The sequence below is a fragment of the Anolis sagrei genome, chromosome X, assembly GCF_037176765.1.
Source record: "Anolis sagrei isolate rAnoSag1 chromosome X, rAnoSag1.mat, whole genome shotgun sequence".
Taxonomy (NCBI): domain Eukaryota; kingdom Metazoa; phylum Chordata; class Lepidosauria; order Squamata; family Dactyloidae; genus Anolis; species Anolis sagrei.
Window position 1 is genome coordinate 101,314,592 of NC_090034.1, and position 13,717 is coordinate 101,328,308.

General features: G+C 43.1%; 1 protein-coding gene across 6 annotated transcripts in view; it reads left to right on the plus strand.

Annotated features, from left to right (window-relative positions):
- The window catches only part of LOC132782175 (alpha-actinin-4), a 169,749-nt gene that overhangs the window by 107,442 nt on the left and 48,590 nt on the right, over window positions 1-13,717 (plus strand). For all 6 annotated transcript variants that reach the window (XM_067460987.1, XM_067460991.1, XM_067460988.1 and 3 more), the window contains exons 4-7: window positions 7,602-7,688; window positions 8,767-8,854; window positions 10,442-10,520; window positions 12,867-12,948. In XM_067460987.1, the coding sequence (XP_067317088.1) occupies window positions 7,602-7,688; window positions 8,767-8,854; window positions 10,442-10,520; window positions 12,867-12,948 (336 nt within the window). The remainder of the gene's footprint in view (window positions 1-7,601; window positions 7,689-8,766; window positions 8,855-10,441; window positions 10,521-12,866; window positions 12,949-13,717) is intronic.

Below are 13,717 nucleotides of genomic sequence, written 5' to 3' on the forward strand. Positions count from 1 at the left end.
GAAGTCTGTATAGTTTATTAAAAATAAAAGGTAAAAAGTCATTAAAAGCAAAGGTTAATGTTCCAACAGATCATATCTTAAAGTACTTGAAGCTTAATCCAAAAAGGCACCAGCAAAGCAAAAACCCAAGAGAACATGACATGGCCCTGAAATCATGAACACAAAAACTGTAAGATAAATCCGGACAAGCATAGGCAAACTTCCTAGTTGAACGCAAAGTTGCTTTGACAAAGATTTGTTCTCACACACATGGCTTAATATCCTTTGCAAAACATGAAGGTGTTTCTTTGGCCTCTGGCCTCCCTCTTGTTAGCTATCCTTTCACTCCTTTGGACTTGGAATTTCAAATGGTCAGCCCGATCTAAGGTTCCCATTTCATTTGTTAGTGTCAGCCTGTTTCCCTGCTTGCTCATTATCAGGCTGAGAACTATGCTCCTTCTCTGAGTCAATCTACACCTGTACCTGGCTATTTTCAGTATCAACACTCTCATGTCTTGCTTTGGGAAACTGCACTTCTTCATTGTCTATAACAGGGACATCTATAATAGGGACATCTTGAACCAAACTGTGAACCTGAGTCCCATCATCCTCATCAGAGACAGTCTGTGATTCCAGCTGGGTCACAACACCACCAAGTGGAGTCCACGACATGCGAGTGTGGAGAAGAGCAAACCAAAGACCACCTATTACAATGCAACCTGAGCCCTGCCACATGCACAAGGGAGGACCTTCTTATAGCAACACCAGAGGCATTCCAAGTGGCCAGCTTCTGATCAAAGGACATTTAATATAATGTCAAGTTTTTAAACTGTACCCTTGGTTTGCTCCTGAAGTGATAAATAAATATCCTTCTCAACAGGTGCTGGGAGCTTATGTATCTCCCAGCCTTCTTTCTCTTTATTTTCGCATCTGTACAATTAATTAAAAGAAGAAATTAAGTGCAGTACTTCCACCAGGTTTTCGGATGGTTATTGCAAATCATCCTTTTGCTCTTTTCCTGCCGCAAACTCTGTAGTTTGCTTTACACACAAGGCATTCGCTTCTCATCTTTCCCACTCTTGTGCTCACCTTTCAGTAAGAGAATACCTACTCCCAGTCCTCCCAGGATGCCTTGTGAAATGGTTTGAGCTCCTCAGTGTGCTCAATCAATGCCCACTTTGTGGTTTTTCTCATCTGCAATTCATCTGATGTGCTAAATGTCAACGTGCAAACCCGGATTGTGGTCCTAGGCATTCTTAGAAGACATCTCCAGTAGTCTCCATGGTTGGGTGAATGGGCTTATGTAACAAAAGACCCTACCCAGAAATATATAGCAGAGTAACTTACTAGCAGATTAACTTACCCAACACCAATAGCCCAAAGTGATTAAAAGACACACAGACAAATGTTATCTCTTAGTCAGGAGGCTTTTCGTTTTTTTAAAAAATGATATGGTTGCACTATTTACAACAACAAGGTTTCCATAATACAGATAAATAAATACACAGTAGCTTTACACACAGCGGCCTTCACACTGGAGGTTTCTCACACGAGGCTTCTCTCACACAGAGGTTTAACTCACACTCATCAGGATGACAGTAGTTTTGGCCTACTGGCTTAAACAGGCTTTGCCCTACTCACTCTCGTAGTGCTTGACTCACATTTTTGTAATCAAAAATGCATAGCTAATTTTTAATATTTCTGACAGTTTGCCCATGCCTGGTATACATGTTAGGTAATATTGTGCTGGTCCATGTATATATACACATATATTGGTTAGTTTTATTGTTGTAGGGGTTTTTTTTGGTGAATATTCAAATATAGGAAGTAAAACTGTCGGACTCACAGACGCCTTAAAGGGCCAGACTCAGAGTTAGCTCCAAAACAGAGTTTATTGAAGCAAAGGAAAAGGACACAGAGACAGTTAAACTCAATGCCTCTGGCCAAAACTCAAATGTAAAGCCAGACCTAGTCCGAAAGGTAAACAGAAATATAATCCGGATTAACCGGACAAAAGAACCGAATTAAGCACAGTACTCTAAGGTCACACAAAGAAGGCACAGCATGCAACTGGTAAACAAAAGCAGTGAAGCCGCAGGGAGAGAAGTGTAGTCCAGGGTCGTAGTAAGAGAAATCTGTAGTAGCGGAGCTCCAAAGTCCACAGAAGCAGCGTCGTAGTCAAGCCGGTCCAAGGTCCAGGAAGGGGGAAATCCACACTCCGAGAATCCAATCCGAGTCGAAAGAACACACGATCAGGAACAGCAACCTGCAGATCCCAAACCAATGCCGAACACGAAACAGGCAGCGACAAGTCCAGACAATACCCAATGCACGAACGTTTACCAACACCTTGCCTTCTGCAAAGATCCCTCATTCCTGAACCCACTTTTATCTATACATCATCATCAGAAGATGAACTGACCACTGCCCCTTTCAGCTGCTCCCAACTCTTCACGTGAAGTTCTACGCCCATCCCTCCATCTTCTCCATCTCCTGTCAAGACTTAGATCCCCCCAATACTCAGTTGGATTCCCCAATTGCCAGTCTTCACTCCCAGAGAATCCCATAAACGTATCACTAGATGTTGGCTCGGCACAAATAGCTTGCACTTCCTTTATCTTAGTCCAATCCACAGTGTTACTCCTGTTTTCCCCACTCTGTGACCCATTATCCCCAGAGAATCCGTCAAATGAATCTTCATCTGTAGGTGCCATAAGTATATCCCGGATCCTCTTTCTTTGCCGTTCCTCATCCGATTCCTGCTCCCAAGTCACCCTCTTTCTTCCCTTAGTCCAATCCATTCTGTCTCCTTCTTCTCCTTCACTCATTGACTCTTCATCCCCAGAGAACCCCTCAAATGAGTCCTCATCTGTAGGTGCCATAAGTATATCCCAGATCCTCTTTCTTTGCCGTTCCTCATCCGATTCCTGCTCCCGAGTAACCCTCTTTCTTCCCCTATTCCAATCCATTGTGTCGCCTTCTCCTTCACTCATTGACCCTTCATTCCCAAAGAACCCCTCAAATGAGTCTGCATCTTTAGGTGCCATAAGTATATCCCGGATCCTTTTTCTCTGTTTTTCCTCATCAGATTCCTGCTCTCGAGTAGCCCTTTCCCCCCTTCTGGCACCCATACTACTGCTTGCAACGTTACTTACAGGCTCTACTACAACAAAAACGTCTTGTTTCAAATGACCATCTCAGTTCAGGTCTTTTCCAGGTCATGGGAGAACCCTGTTCAAAGCCATTGGATTCTTTCAAGCGATGCCAGGCAAGGCAAACTGACTCCTGTCCTATTGGGACCTAACCTTGGGGGGGAAAAGAGCTGTTCTTTATAACTGGAGCATGTTCTGACAAGTGCGTCAGGCATGGCATGGTCTCCAGTTACAAGCATGAAAGTTCACCAGATTCAGAGCCCTCGCCCTCCTTCCTCTCTCGCTCTACCTGCACTCTTTGGAGTTTTATCAAGTCACATTTTTTAAGCACATTGACTTGAATCCTTCCTGCTTCCAAGCTTTTGCCAATTTAAGGAGCAGATTTGGCTCTCCCAAGGCACTCATGAAATTCCATGTTCAGCTGCTCCCAGAGATGGCCATCCTCTTGCACCAGCTGCTTTCTTGGCCTGGTGCAGCTCTCATTAATCTGTTTTAAAGGTTGAAATATTCCATTCTTTTCTGCTGCCTCCTCCTTTTCCTCCATCGTGCTGCACTTGGAAAGAATAAGCAGAGATTACACTGACTTCTTGGGTGACTCCCGAATGCAAAGCTATTACAACAGCAACCCAAAACAATTGCATGTCCAGAAGGTTCTCTCCCTTTAATAAATCTTAATAAATAGATGTCTTGTTGTTCATAGTTTGCACAAATCCCTCTATTTCCTTTTTTTTTGACATGATTTATGTTGCTGCTCTTAGTCACAAGGTGTGGCAGTGCCTGCGTAGAGTATTGAAGACCCACCCACATTCATTGGAAATCTTATTCCCAACACCTTTAGCTTCTGTAACCTCAGCAAACGTTGCTATATATTTATAGCAATATGGCTCTCTCAACTGAAAGGCCCAAAGGAACATAGGAAACTAGTCTGTTGTAATAATAATAATTGTCAAAGGCTTTCATGGCTGGAATCACTGGGTTGTTGTAGGTTTTTTCGGGCTTTATGGCCATGTTCTTGAGGCATTCTCTCCTGACGTTTCGCCTGCATCTATGGCAAGCATCTTCAGAGCTAGTGAGGTCTGTTGGAACTAGGAAAATGGGTTTATATATCTGAGGAATGACCAGGGTGGGGCAAAGGACTCTTGTCTGCTGGAGCTAGGTGTGAATGTTTCAACTGACTACTTTGATTAGCATTTGATGGCCTGGCAGTGCCTGGAGCATTCTATTGTTGAGAGGTGATTAGATGTCCTTGTTTGTTTCATCTCTGTTGTTTTGCTGTTGTAATTTTAGAGTTTTTTAATACTGGTAGCCAGATTTTGTTCATTTTCATGGTTTCCTCCTTTCTGTTGAAATTGCCCACATGCTTGTGGATTTCAGTGGCTTCTCTGTGTAGTCTGACATGGTGGTGGTTAGAGTGGTCCAGCATTTCTGTGTTCTCAAATAATAAAGGTGGTCAGTTGAAACATTCACACCTAGCTCCAACAGACAAGAGTTCTTTGTCCCACCCTGGTCATTCCACAGATATATAAACCCATTTTCCTAGTTCCAACAGACCTCACTACCTCTGAGGATGCTTGCCATAGATGCAGGCGAAACATCAGGAGAGAATGCCTCTAGAACATGGCCGTATAGCCCGAGAAAACCTACAAAAACCCAATAATAATAATAATAATAATAATAATAATAATAATAATTTTTCATGTCAGGAGTGACTTGAGAAACTGCAAGTTGCTTCTGGTGTGAGAGAATTGACCATCTGCAAGGATATTGCTCAGGGCACGCCCAAATCTGTTACCATCCTGCAGGAAGCTTCTCATATCCCCACATGGGAAGCTGGAGCTGACAGACGGGAGCTTACCCCGTTCCCCAGTTCGAACCGCCGGCCTTTTGGTCAGCAGTCCTGCTGGCACAAGGGTTTAACCCATTGCACCACCGGAGGCTCCAATAAACAACTGGAAAAGCTGGCACTATATGAGGATTTAACTGCAAAGACTGTGGCACAAGCCAGTAAAGGTGATTGGCACACTGGGTGCAATGCCTAAAGACTTTGGCCTGCTCTTAAACACAATCAGCGCTGACAAAATTACCATCTGCCAGCTGCAAAAGGCCACCTTACTTGGATCTGCACACATTATTCGCCAATACATCACACAGTCCTAGACACTTGGGATGTGTCCGACCTTTATCTTTCTCTTCCTTTTCTCCCCTTTTATTCCTTTTCTATCTATCCTTGGACTGCAACTCCCAGCAGAACTCCTGATCAATCTACCTACCTCTGTCTATCTTCATCTAATCTATATATCTTACCTTATCTATCTGGAGGATTGCTGGGAGTTGCAGTCCAGAAAGAGGAAATTGGAAATATGCAGCGAAAGGGATGCTGTCAAAGAAATCCAAGGAGAAGAAAGCTTGCAGCTTGGAAGCAGTGCATTTGGATCAGCCTCCTCTCCTAAAGGGCCTGGTCTAGGGGATGCTGGGAGCTGTAGTCCAGAAGAGAATGTGGATATGCTATTGTGTGTTTTGTTTGCCAGGAGGAGTCGTTTCTGTGCATGTTCTGCAGCGTCTTTTTGTTTTTTTTGGCTTTATAAGTCCCTTCCGCCAACGTTTTCAATGTTTTTATGAGTGATGGTCACTTGTTGGCCTGAGAGGTGTATTGTGTCCAAATTTGGTGTCAATTCGTCCAGTGGTTTTTGAGTTATCTTAATCCCACAAATGAACATTACATTTATATTTATATAGATGCAAAGGCACCAGCAAAACATGGATGTGGATATTTCCAGATCCATTAAAGTGGAACAGCCAGTGTTGGGTGTCTGACACATATCACCTCTGTGTGTTGCATGCTTTCAGCTGGGATGTTGAACTGCATGAACACCAAGCACAAAGTAGCTGCGCTCAATAACATCCTGCGGAAACTTACTGGTAGTGCATGGGGAGCAGACCCAAAATTAATAAGAACATCAGCCCTGGCCTTGCCTTACTCAGCTGCTGAGTATGCCTGACCCTGTTTGGCATAAGAATGTTCACGTGAAGCAGGTGAACATAGCACTGAATTAAACATGGAGAATAATCACAGGATGTCTCAAACTTACATCTGTTGATAGACACTACAACCTAGCTTGCATTGCCTCCTCTGATGTGCAACGGGAAGTTGCTGCTGTGAGAGAAATAAGTTTGAACACTCTGAAAGCCATCCACTACATGGCTACCAGCCTCTTCCTAATAGACTCAAATCAAGGGAACGTTTCATGAGAACCACCACTCCTCTTAATGTTCCCCCAGCAATATCAAGAGCATAAACCAGGAAATCCCAACTGGATTGCTCCCCACAAGGGTCTTCCTCCAGGGGAAAACGAAGAATGGCCAACTTGGATGTCCCTGAACCAGTTCAGAAGCAGAGTGGGCAGATCAGAAGACAGCCTGGCAAAATGGCACGACCTAGAAGAACCCTCCACCATCTCTGACTGTGGAGCAGAACAAACAACTCCGCAGCTGTATGCTTGTCCACAATGCCATGCCTCATGTACAGAGGAAGAATTGTTTAAAGCTACAGACAATACGGTTGCTATTGCCCACTTTGGGACCAGGTTGTGGCGCAGCTGGTTGGGAGTCAGCTACATTAAAATCACTACTGACCAAAAGGTCATGAGTTCGAAGCCAGCCCGGGTCGGAGTAAGCGCCCGACTATTTGTCTAGCTTGCTGTCAACCTTTGCAGCCCGAAAGACAGTTGCATCTGTCAAGTAGGAAATGTAGGTACTGCTTATGCGGGGAGGATAATTTAATAATAATAATAATAATAATAATAATAATAATAATAATAATAATAATACTTTATTTATGCCCCGCTCCATCTCCCCCAGGGGGACTCAGTGCGGCTTACATGAGGCCATGCCCATCAGTACACTACACACATTATAATACAAAACAATACCAGGAAATAAAATACATAAAATGCAAAAATCTATATAATAAGCGAACAATAGTATCAAAACAAACAATTAAAAACAAAAGCATCTTAACTAATTTAAGGTGCCATAAAACTCTCCATCAGAATGAGGAAGTACTCCATTGGCGTCATGAGTGGATGGTGAAGCAACAGCTCCCCCGGTGGCTAGAATTCAAAAAGCATACCCTCATGAAGCTGGAAAGTTAAATAACCTCTGTATGTCTGTCTATGTATGTTGTGTGTCTATGGCATTGAATGTTTACCATGTAGATGTGCATTGTGATCCGCCCTGAAACCCTGCGGTGTGAGTAGGGCGGAGTAGAAATACTTCAAATAAATAAATAAAATTATTTAGCCGCTTGTGCGCTTTCTATTTTTATCAGTTTTAGATTTAAGCATGCAATGCTGTTGATACAAAATAAATAAAGCTGGGATGTTCGGCCTAAACACAGTTCTAGTACCTGCTGTAGTAAAAATGTGATTTGGTGTCCTGGGTAACGAACACTTTTGCCTTTTCTCCTTGCAGAAATTGTCGATGGCAATGCAAAGATGACCCTCGGTATGATCTGGACGATCATCCTCCGGTTTGCCATTCAGGATATTTCCGTGGAAGGTAAGATCCGCAGGGCTGGGTGGATACGCCTTCTGCATTTCCTGCCAGTGCATGTAATTTATGAGAGAGGAGGGCAATAAATATAATACACCATAGAGGAAGAGGCTTGATAAAAATGCAAGCAGTGAGGCACTGCAAAACGATCCAGGGAGGTGCTCATGCTTAGAAATGCTCTTCCTGTGCTTCCTGCTTCTCTCTCAATCAGTTCCAATAAATTTTTCCCTGGGCAGCTGCTTGGCCAGTTGCAGTAAACATCCCTTGCTTTATGGAGCATTTGGCTCTGGCTCTTTGTCAGGTACCTGCTCTGGAAATGGCGGTCCAAGTGTTTATAGGCAGCTGGAGGGAAGCTTTGGAGAATGGGATCCATCTCCTGAAGTCTTCCCCTGGGACTCTTTTGACCAGAAGGATGCCCACATCAGCATTCATGCACTGCAGCTATGTTTGTTCAATTGGGGTTTTTTCACCTTTATTTGCCATAGAGTGGCACCTTTACATTGAAGTAAAAAAAAATCAAGCAGCAGAGAAGAATGCAAGATCTCTAAAGCAGTGTTTCTCAACCTTCCTAATGCCACGACCCCTTAATACAGTTCCTCATGTTGTGATGACCCCCAATTATAACATTACAACCTCTGAGGATGCCTGCCGAAGATGTGGGCGAAACATCAGGAGAGAATGCTACTGGAACACGGCCATACATTCCAGAAAACTCACAACAACCCATATATGTGTGTTTTTTTAAAAAAAAGAAAATAGCATTCCTTGATTTTTCCATTTATTGAGATTTCATAGAAAATGCAAAGTAAAATTTCTTCTTGCCTATTTACACCGGTTAAGTATTTTTACAGGCAGTATACACAGTGTATGAAATGCCTGCGTTGGGAAGGACATACATTCATCATCTTCAGATGAGGTGCTGTATGTGAATGGCTCAGGCTTCCAGTTTATTTATTTCACTTTATTTGTATCCGGTTTTTCTCCCAAAATAGGGGACACAAGATGGCTAATAACAGGGATTTACTCTTCTGCCTTAGTTTAAGTCTTCCGGTTTCAGTTACAACTCCTTTTTCCTCTGATGCAGAAACTTCGGCCAAGGAGGGCCTGTTGCTCTGGTGCCAGAGGAAGACAGCTCCCTACAAGAACGTGAACGTGCAGAACTTCCACATAAGGTAAACATTGGACACAGTCCATCTTGTGGACAGTAGCGTTTACTCTGAGCTACTTGTGTTGGACCACATCGCCCTGAATTCCAGTTAGTGTTGCTTCCTGGTGCTCTAACTTTCTGAAAGACAAAACCAGAAGGCCTTCAAGCAAGCTCAATCCACTTGGAAGTCAAGTTTTTAAAGTCAGAGAGCCAGGGTTGGTAGAATTCATATTTGCTAGCAAAAATTGTTGGGCAAGTGGGCTTATTGACAAAAAGACCCTCCTCATAAATGTATAGCAGACTAACTTAGCAGCCGCGTGACCCAGCACCCATAGCCAAGGGTGATAAAAAGAACAAAAACACACAGACCAATGTTATCTCTTCCATAGGAGGCTTTTCTTCGTAGTAAAATAATATTGCTGCACTATTTACAAGGACAAGGTTTTCATAACATCATTAAAGTTCAACCATCACACATAAGGCCTTCTCATACCGAGGCTTATCTCACACAGAGGCTTCTCTCACAGACTAAGGCCTATCTCACACTGTGAGGCCTTCTCACAGACTGAGACCTTTCTCCCACTGAGGCAAACTAGCACAGAGGCCTACTAATCTACAGGCACACCTTCTTATATAGCTTTTGCTGAGTGATTGCATCCATCTAACCCTTTCAGTGCTTGACTCATATTTTTGTAATTAAAAATACCTAATTAATTTTTAATATTTCTGACAAAAATTAAGTGCAAATTTGGAAAGGAAGACCATATTTTAGAGGTAGGAGACTTGGTGAGAAGTATGGTAGAGCCTTAAATCAAATTATAGTCCTGGGACTGTGTCTACAACCTCCTCTAGACTGTTCCTTTTCTCCTAGAAGGTTCCGGGAGCAGAGCTTCACCTTTCCCGTGCATCTCACCAAAACCCTTTTTCTACCACTTTGGTTTTTGAAACTGGAATGTCTGACCTTTGACATTTTAGGAACAGATAATTGCCTCTCATAATTGTCCATATCTGCAGTAGAGTCTGATTATGCAGGATATGGAGAAGGTAGATTGCTGTTGCATACACATTCACACTATCATTCTGTCAAGCTGAAGAGCAGTTAGGCATGGGTTAGACCAAGCATGGGCCCTCCAACTGTTTTGGACTTCAGCTCCCACAATTCTGAACAGCTGGTAGGAATTGTTTAGAATTGTGGGAGTTGAAGTCCAAAACACCTGGAGGGCCAAAGTTTGCCTATGCCTGAGCTAGACAGAAAGCCCATCATCCAGTGCACAATAGACCAAGAAAGCTCAACTGATGCAGGATGTAGATAATAAGAATCAGCTTTGAAAGGAGTACACAGATCCATAGAACTGAGTCTCAAGCTTGGCCCAAGGGAGCTCTTCCATTTCAGTGTTCTGGTAATTGATGAGCATTGTATTGTATCACATCTGGAGGGCACTGGGTTGGGGGAAGCTGCATTTGATGCTCACCAGGCTTTGCATTTTAATACCTTTTTGTAACAATGCCATCCCGTCCCCATTGGTTTTGAGGAACACTATTTCAAAGCTACTTTTTTCCCTCTTTTGTAAAGCCAAGTCACCTCATTGTTTCTTTGGGCTTCTTTTCACAGCTGGAAGGATGGCCTTGCTTTTAATGCCTTGATCCACAGACACAGACCAGAACTCATTGAATACGACAAGCTCAGAAAGGTAGGTCCAGGAGGAACAGCAGGTGCTGTTGCCCTTCCTTCTTGTATTGAACTCTACATACTCTTTTCCATTGCTTTTTGTGATTTTCAGTGAATCCAGCAGTGCCTGAAAGTGGTGAGGTTTGCTAGGATCAAATTCCACTTCAGCCAGGATCTCCCTGGAATGTTTGGAGGAAGTTATTATTGTTGGGCAAGTGGGCTTATTAACAAAAGACATTTCTCATAAATGCACAGCAGAGTAATTTATCAGCAGCAGCATGACCAAGCACCAGTAGCCCAAAGTGATAACAAGAACACAGACACACAGACTAATGTTATCTCTTCCATAAGAGACTTTTCTTTGTAGTAAAATAATATAGTTGCACTATTTACAAGAACAAGGTTTCCACAACACAAATAAAGTCCTTTATACTTCCTTCTTTGCTTCTATGCCAAGCTTCTTTCTTATGCAGATAAACAGCTTCACTCTCACAGAACCTCCTCTCACACTGAAATTATACAAGATCTTCACATAGTTGCTTTACACATAGCTTAACACACGAGGCCTTCAACATGGAGCTCCTCTCACCAAAACTTCTCACACGAGGCCTTCTCACACTCTGAGGCCCTCTCAGACTAAGACCTTCCTCACACAGAGGCTTCTCTCACAGACTACCTCACACTCTGAGACCTTCTCCCACAGACTAAGGCCTCTCTCACACTCTGAGGCCCTCTCAGACTAAGACCTTCCTCACACAGAGGCTTCTCTCACAGACTAAAGCCTACCTCACACTGTGAGGCCTTCTCCCACAGACTAAGGCCTCTGTCACACTCTGAGGCCCTCTCAGACTAAGACCTTCCTCACACAGAGGCTTCTCTCACAGACTACCTCATACTGTGAGGCCTTCTCCCACAGACTAAAGCCTATCTCACACTGTGAGGCCTTCTCTCACAAACTAAGATCTACCTCACACACTGTGGGGCCTTCTCTCACAGACTAAGGAATACCTCACACTGTGAGGCCTTTCTCCCTCTGAGGTTTACCTCAGGCTGACAGCTACTGAGCTGCAGGCACACCTGCTTATATAGAAGACAATGATCTGTGATAGGTGCTTGAAAGGTGAGCTGTAGAAATAAAAAAAATTGTCCAGTATTAAATCTAGCAATTGTTTATCCTTATTTTGATAAATTGTATTTATCCTTATATTGATACTTATTGGAATTTGTTTAAATCTGCAGCTACTGTTAGCCTTTTTATTTTTTTAACTAATGAGAGTTTATGATTTTACGAGGTTTGTTATTGTTATTGTGATAGTGGTCATGCACTTATTGTATTTTATGTTTGCACTTTCAGTGCTTTTGTGACTTTGGGGAGATGTGGCAGGGTAGAAATATATTATTATTATTATTATTATTATTGTTGTTGTTGTTGTTGTTGTTGTTGTTGTATTTTGAATGACGATTTTCCATTTGCTCCAGCAATAGAATAAACCTTTTCTGTGTTTTTTTTTACACATATACATGCTTAACACATGAGGATGAGGCCTTTAACCTGGGGCTTCTTTCACTGAAGCTTCTCACACACAGAGGTTTGCCTCACACTCCTCAGGTTGACACTAGCTTTGGCCCACTAACTCCAACAGGTTTCAGCCTACTCGCTCTTTCGGTACTTGACTCATGCTTTAGTAATAAAAAAATACCCACTTAATTTTTAATATTTCTTACAATTATCTTTGAGCCTCAGCTCCCTTACTGTGTACAGTGGGAAGAATGCTGGCCAACTTCAGAATAAAAAACAAATGCAAGATGTTTTGTACACTAAGATATACAGGAAACTAGGGTTGGTGGTAATAAAGCCCGACTGCTCATTGGAGGGAAGAAGAGTAGAGGCCAAGATGAAGTACTTCGGCCACATTATGAGAAGAAAGGAAGACAATGATGCTGGGGAAAATGGAAAGAAAAAGGAAGAGGGGCATCCAAGGGCAAGATGGATGAATGGCATCCTTGAAGTGACTGGATTGACCTTGAAGGAGCTGGGGGTGGTGACGGCCGACAGGGAGCTCTGGCATGGGCTGGTCCATGAGGTCACAAAGAGTCGGAAACGACTGAACGAATGAACAACAACAAGGGTTGGTGGTGCCTGAGAAGATATGAAACTGCTTAAAAATCTCATTGGACTTGGAACTTTTAATGTTGAGTCCTGTGAGTACAGTTCTTTGAGGGATACATTCTCAAATGTTGGGCTTAGTCGGAGAAGGTATTTGTGGGGAGAAACAAAATGCCCATTTGATTCTGAGATGCTCCTTGCCAAATGATTTGTGTCTTGCGTTGGTGGCGTCCAATTTGACAGCTGTGCCTCTTTTCCTAGGACGATCCGGTGACAAATCTGAACAATGCCTTTGAGGTCGCCGAGAAATACCTCGACATTCCCAAGATGTTGGATGCGGAAGGTAAGCTCGGTCTTTATGCCGCGGGGCTCCGTTGGGTCGCATGAATTGCATTTCACAACAGCATCGGGGCTTATAATCAGCAACTCGTAGGAAGAGGTTCCTGGCACTGAAGTGTGTTTTCTGAATCTCTAAGCAGGATTGGATTGCAGAAGCCAAGTCGAGCAATTCAGCTCTGCTTAGATGACTTACTCAGAGTAATTAATCAGATGGTAATCGGCATTCCTGAAGTCGCATTTACACTTAGCCAGTCATTCTTTCCACACTGAACATGCTGGCTTGTCCAGATTCCTCCATCCTGCACATTAAAGCACGCTGGAGGCATGTATGACCATCTTCCCACCTCTCCTCCAGGTCCCAGACTTGGAGGTGAGACTCTTAAGCAACAAATAAAATAAAAATCGCACCCTTAAGTTAACTAGGAACAAACTTCAGTTCCAGCAATTTTTCAGGAACTTTAGGTACAGCTTGAGCTTTGGTTCTGATGTAGTTTGTAGTTCAGTTTTTCTTTCAAGGAAAAGGGATGCAATTCATCACTGCAAAGCCATGAGAGCTCTGCAGCCTTTTGTAAGAAGCCTTGAGTTGTGAAAAGAGGTGGGAGATTGGTAAATGTAGGATAATAATAATAATTTTTTTTTGTCGTGTCAGGAGTGACTTGAGAAACTGCAAGTCACTTCTGGTGTGAGAGAATTGGCTGTCTGCAAGGACGTTGCCCAGGGGGCGCCTGGATGATTTGATGTTTTTATCATCCTTGTGGGAGGCTTCTCTCATG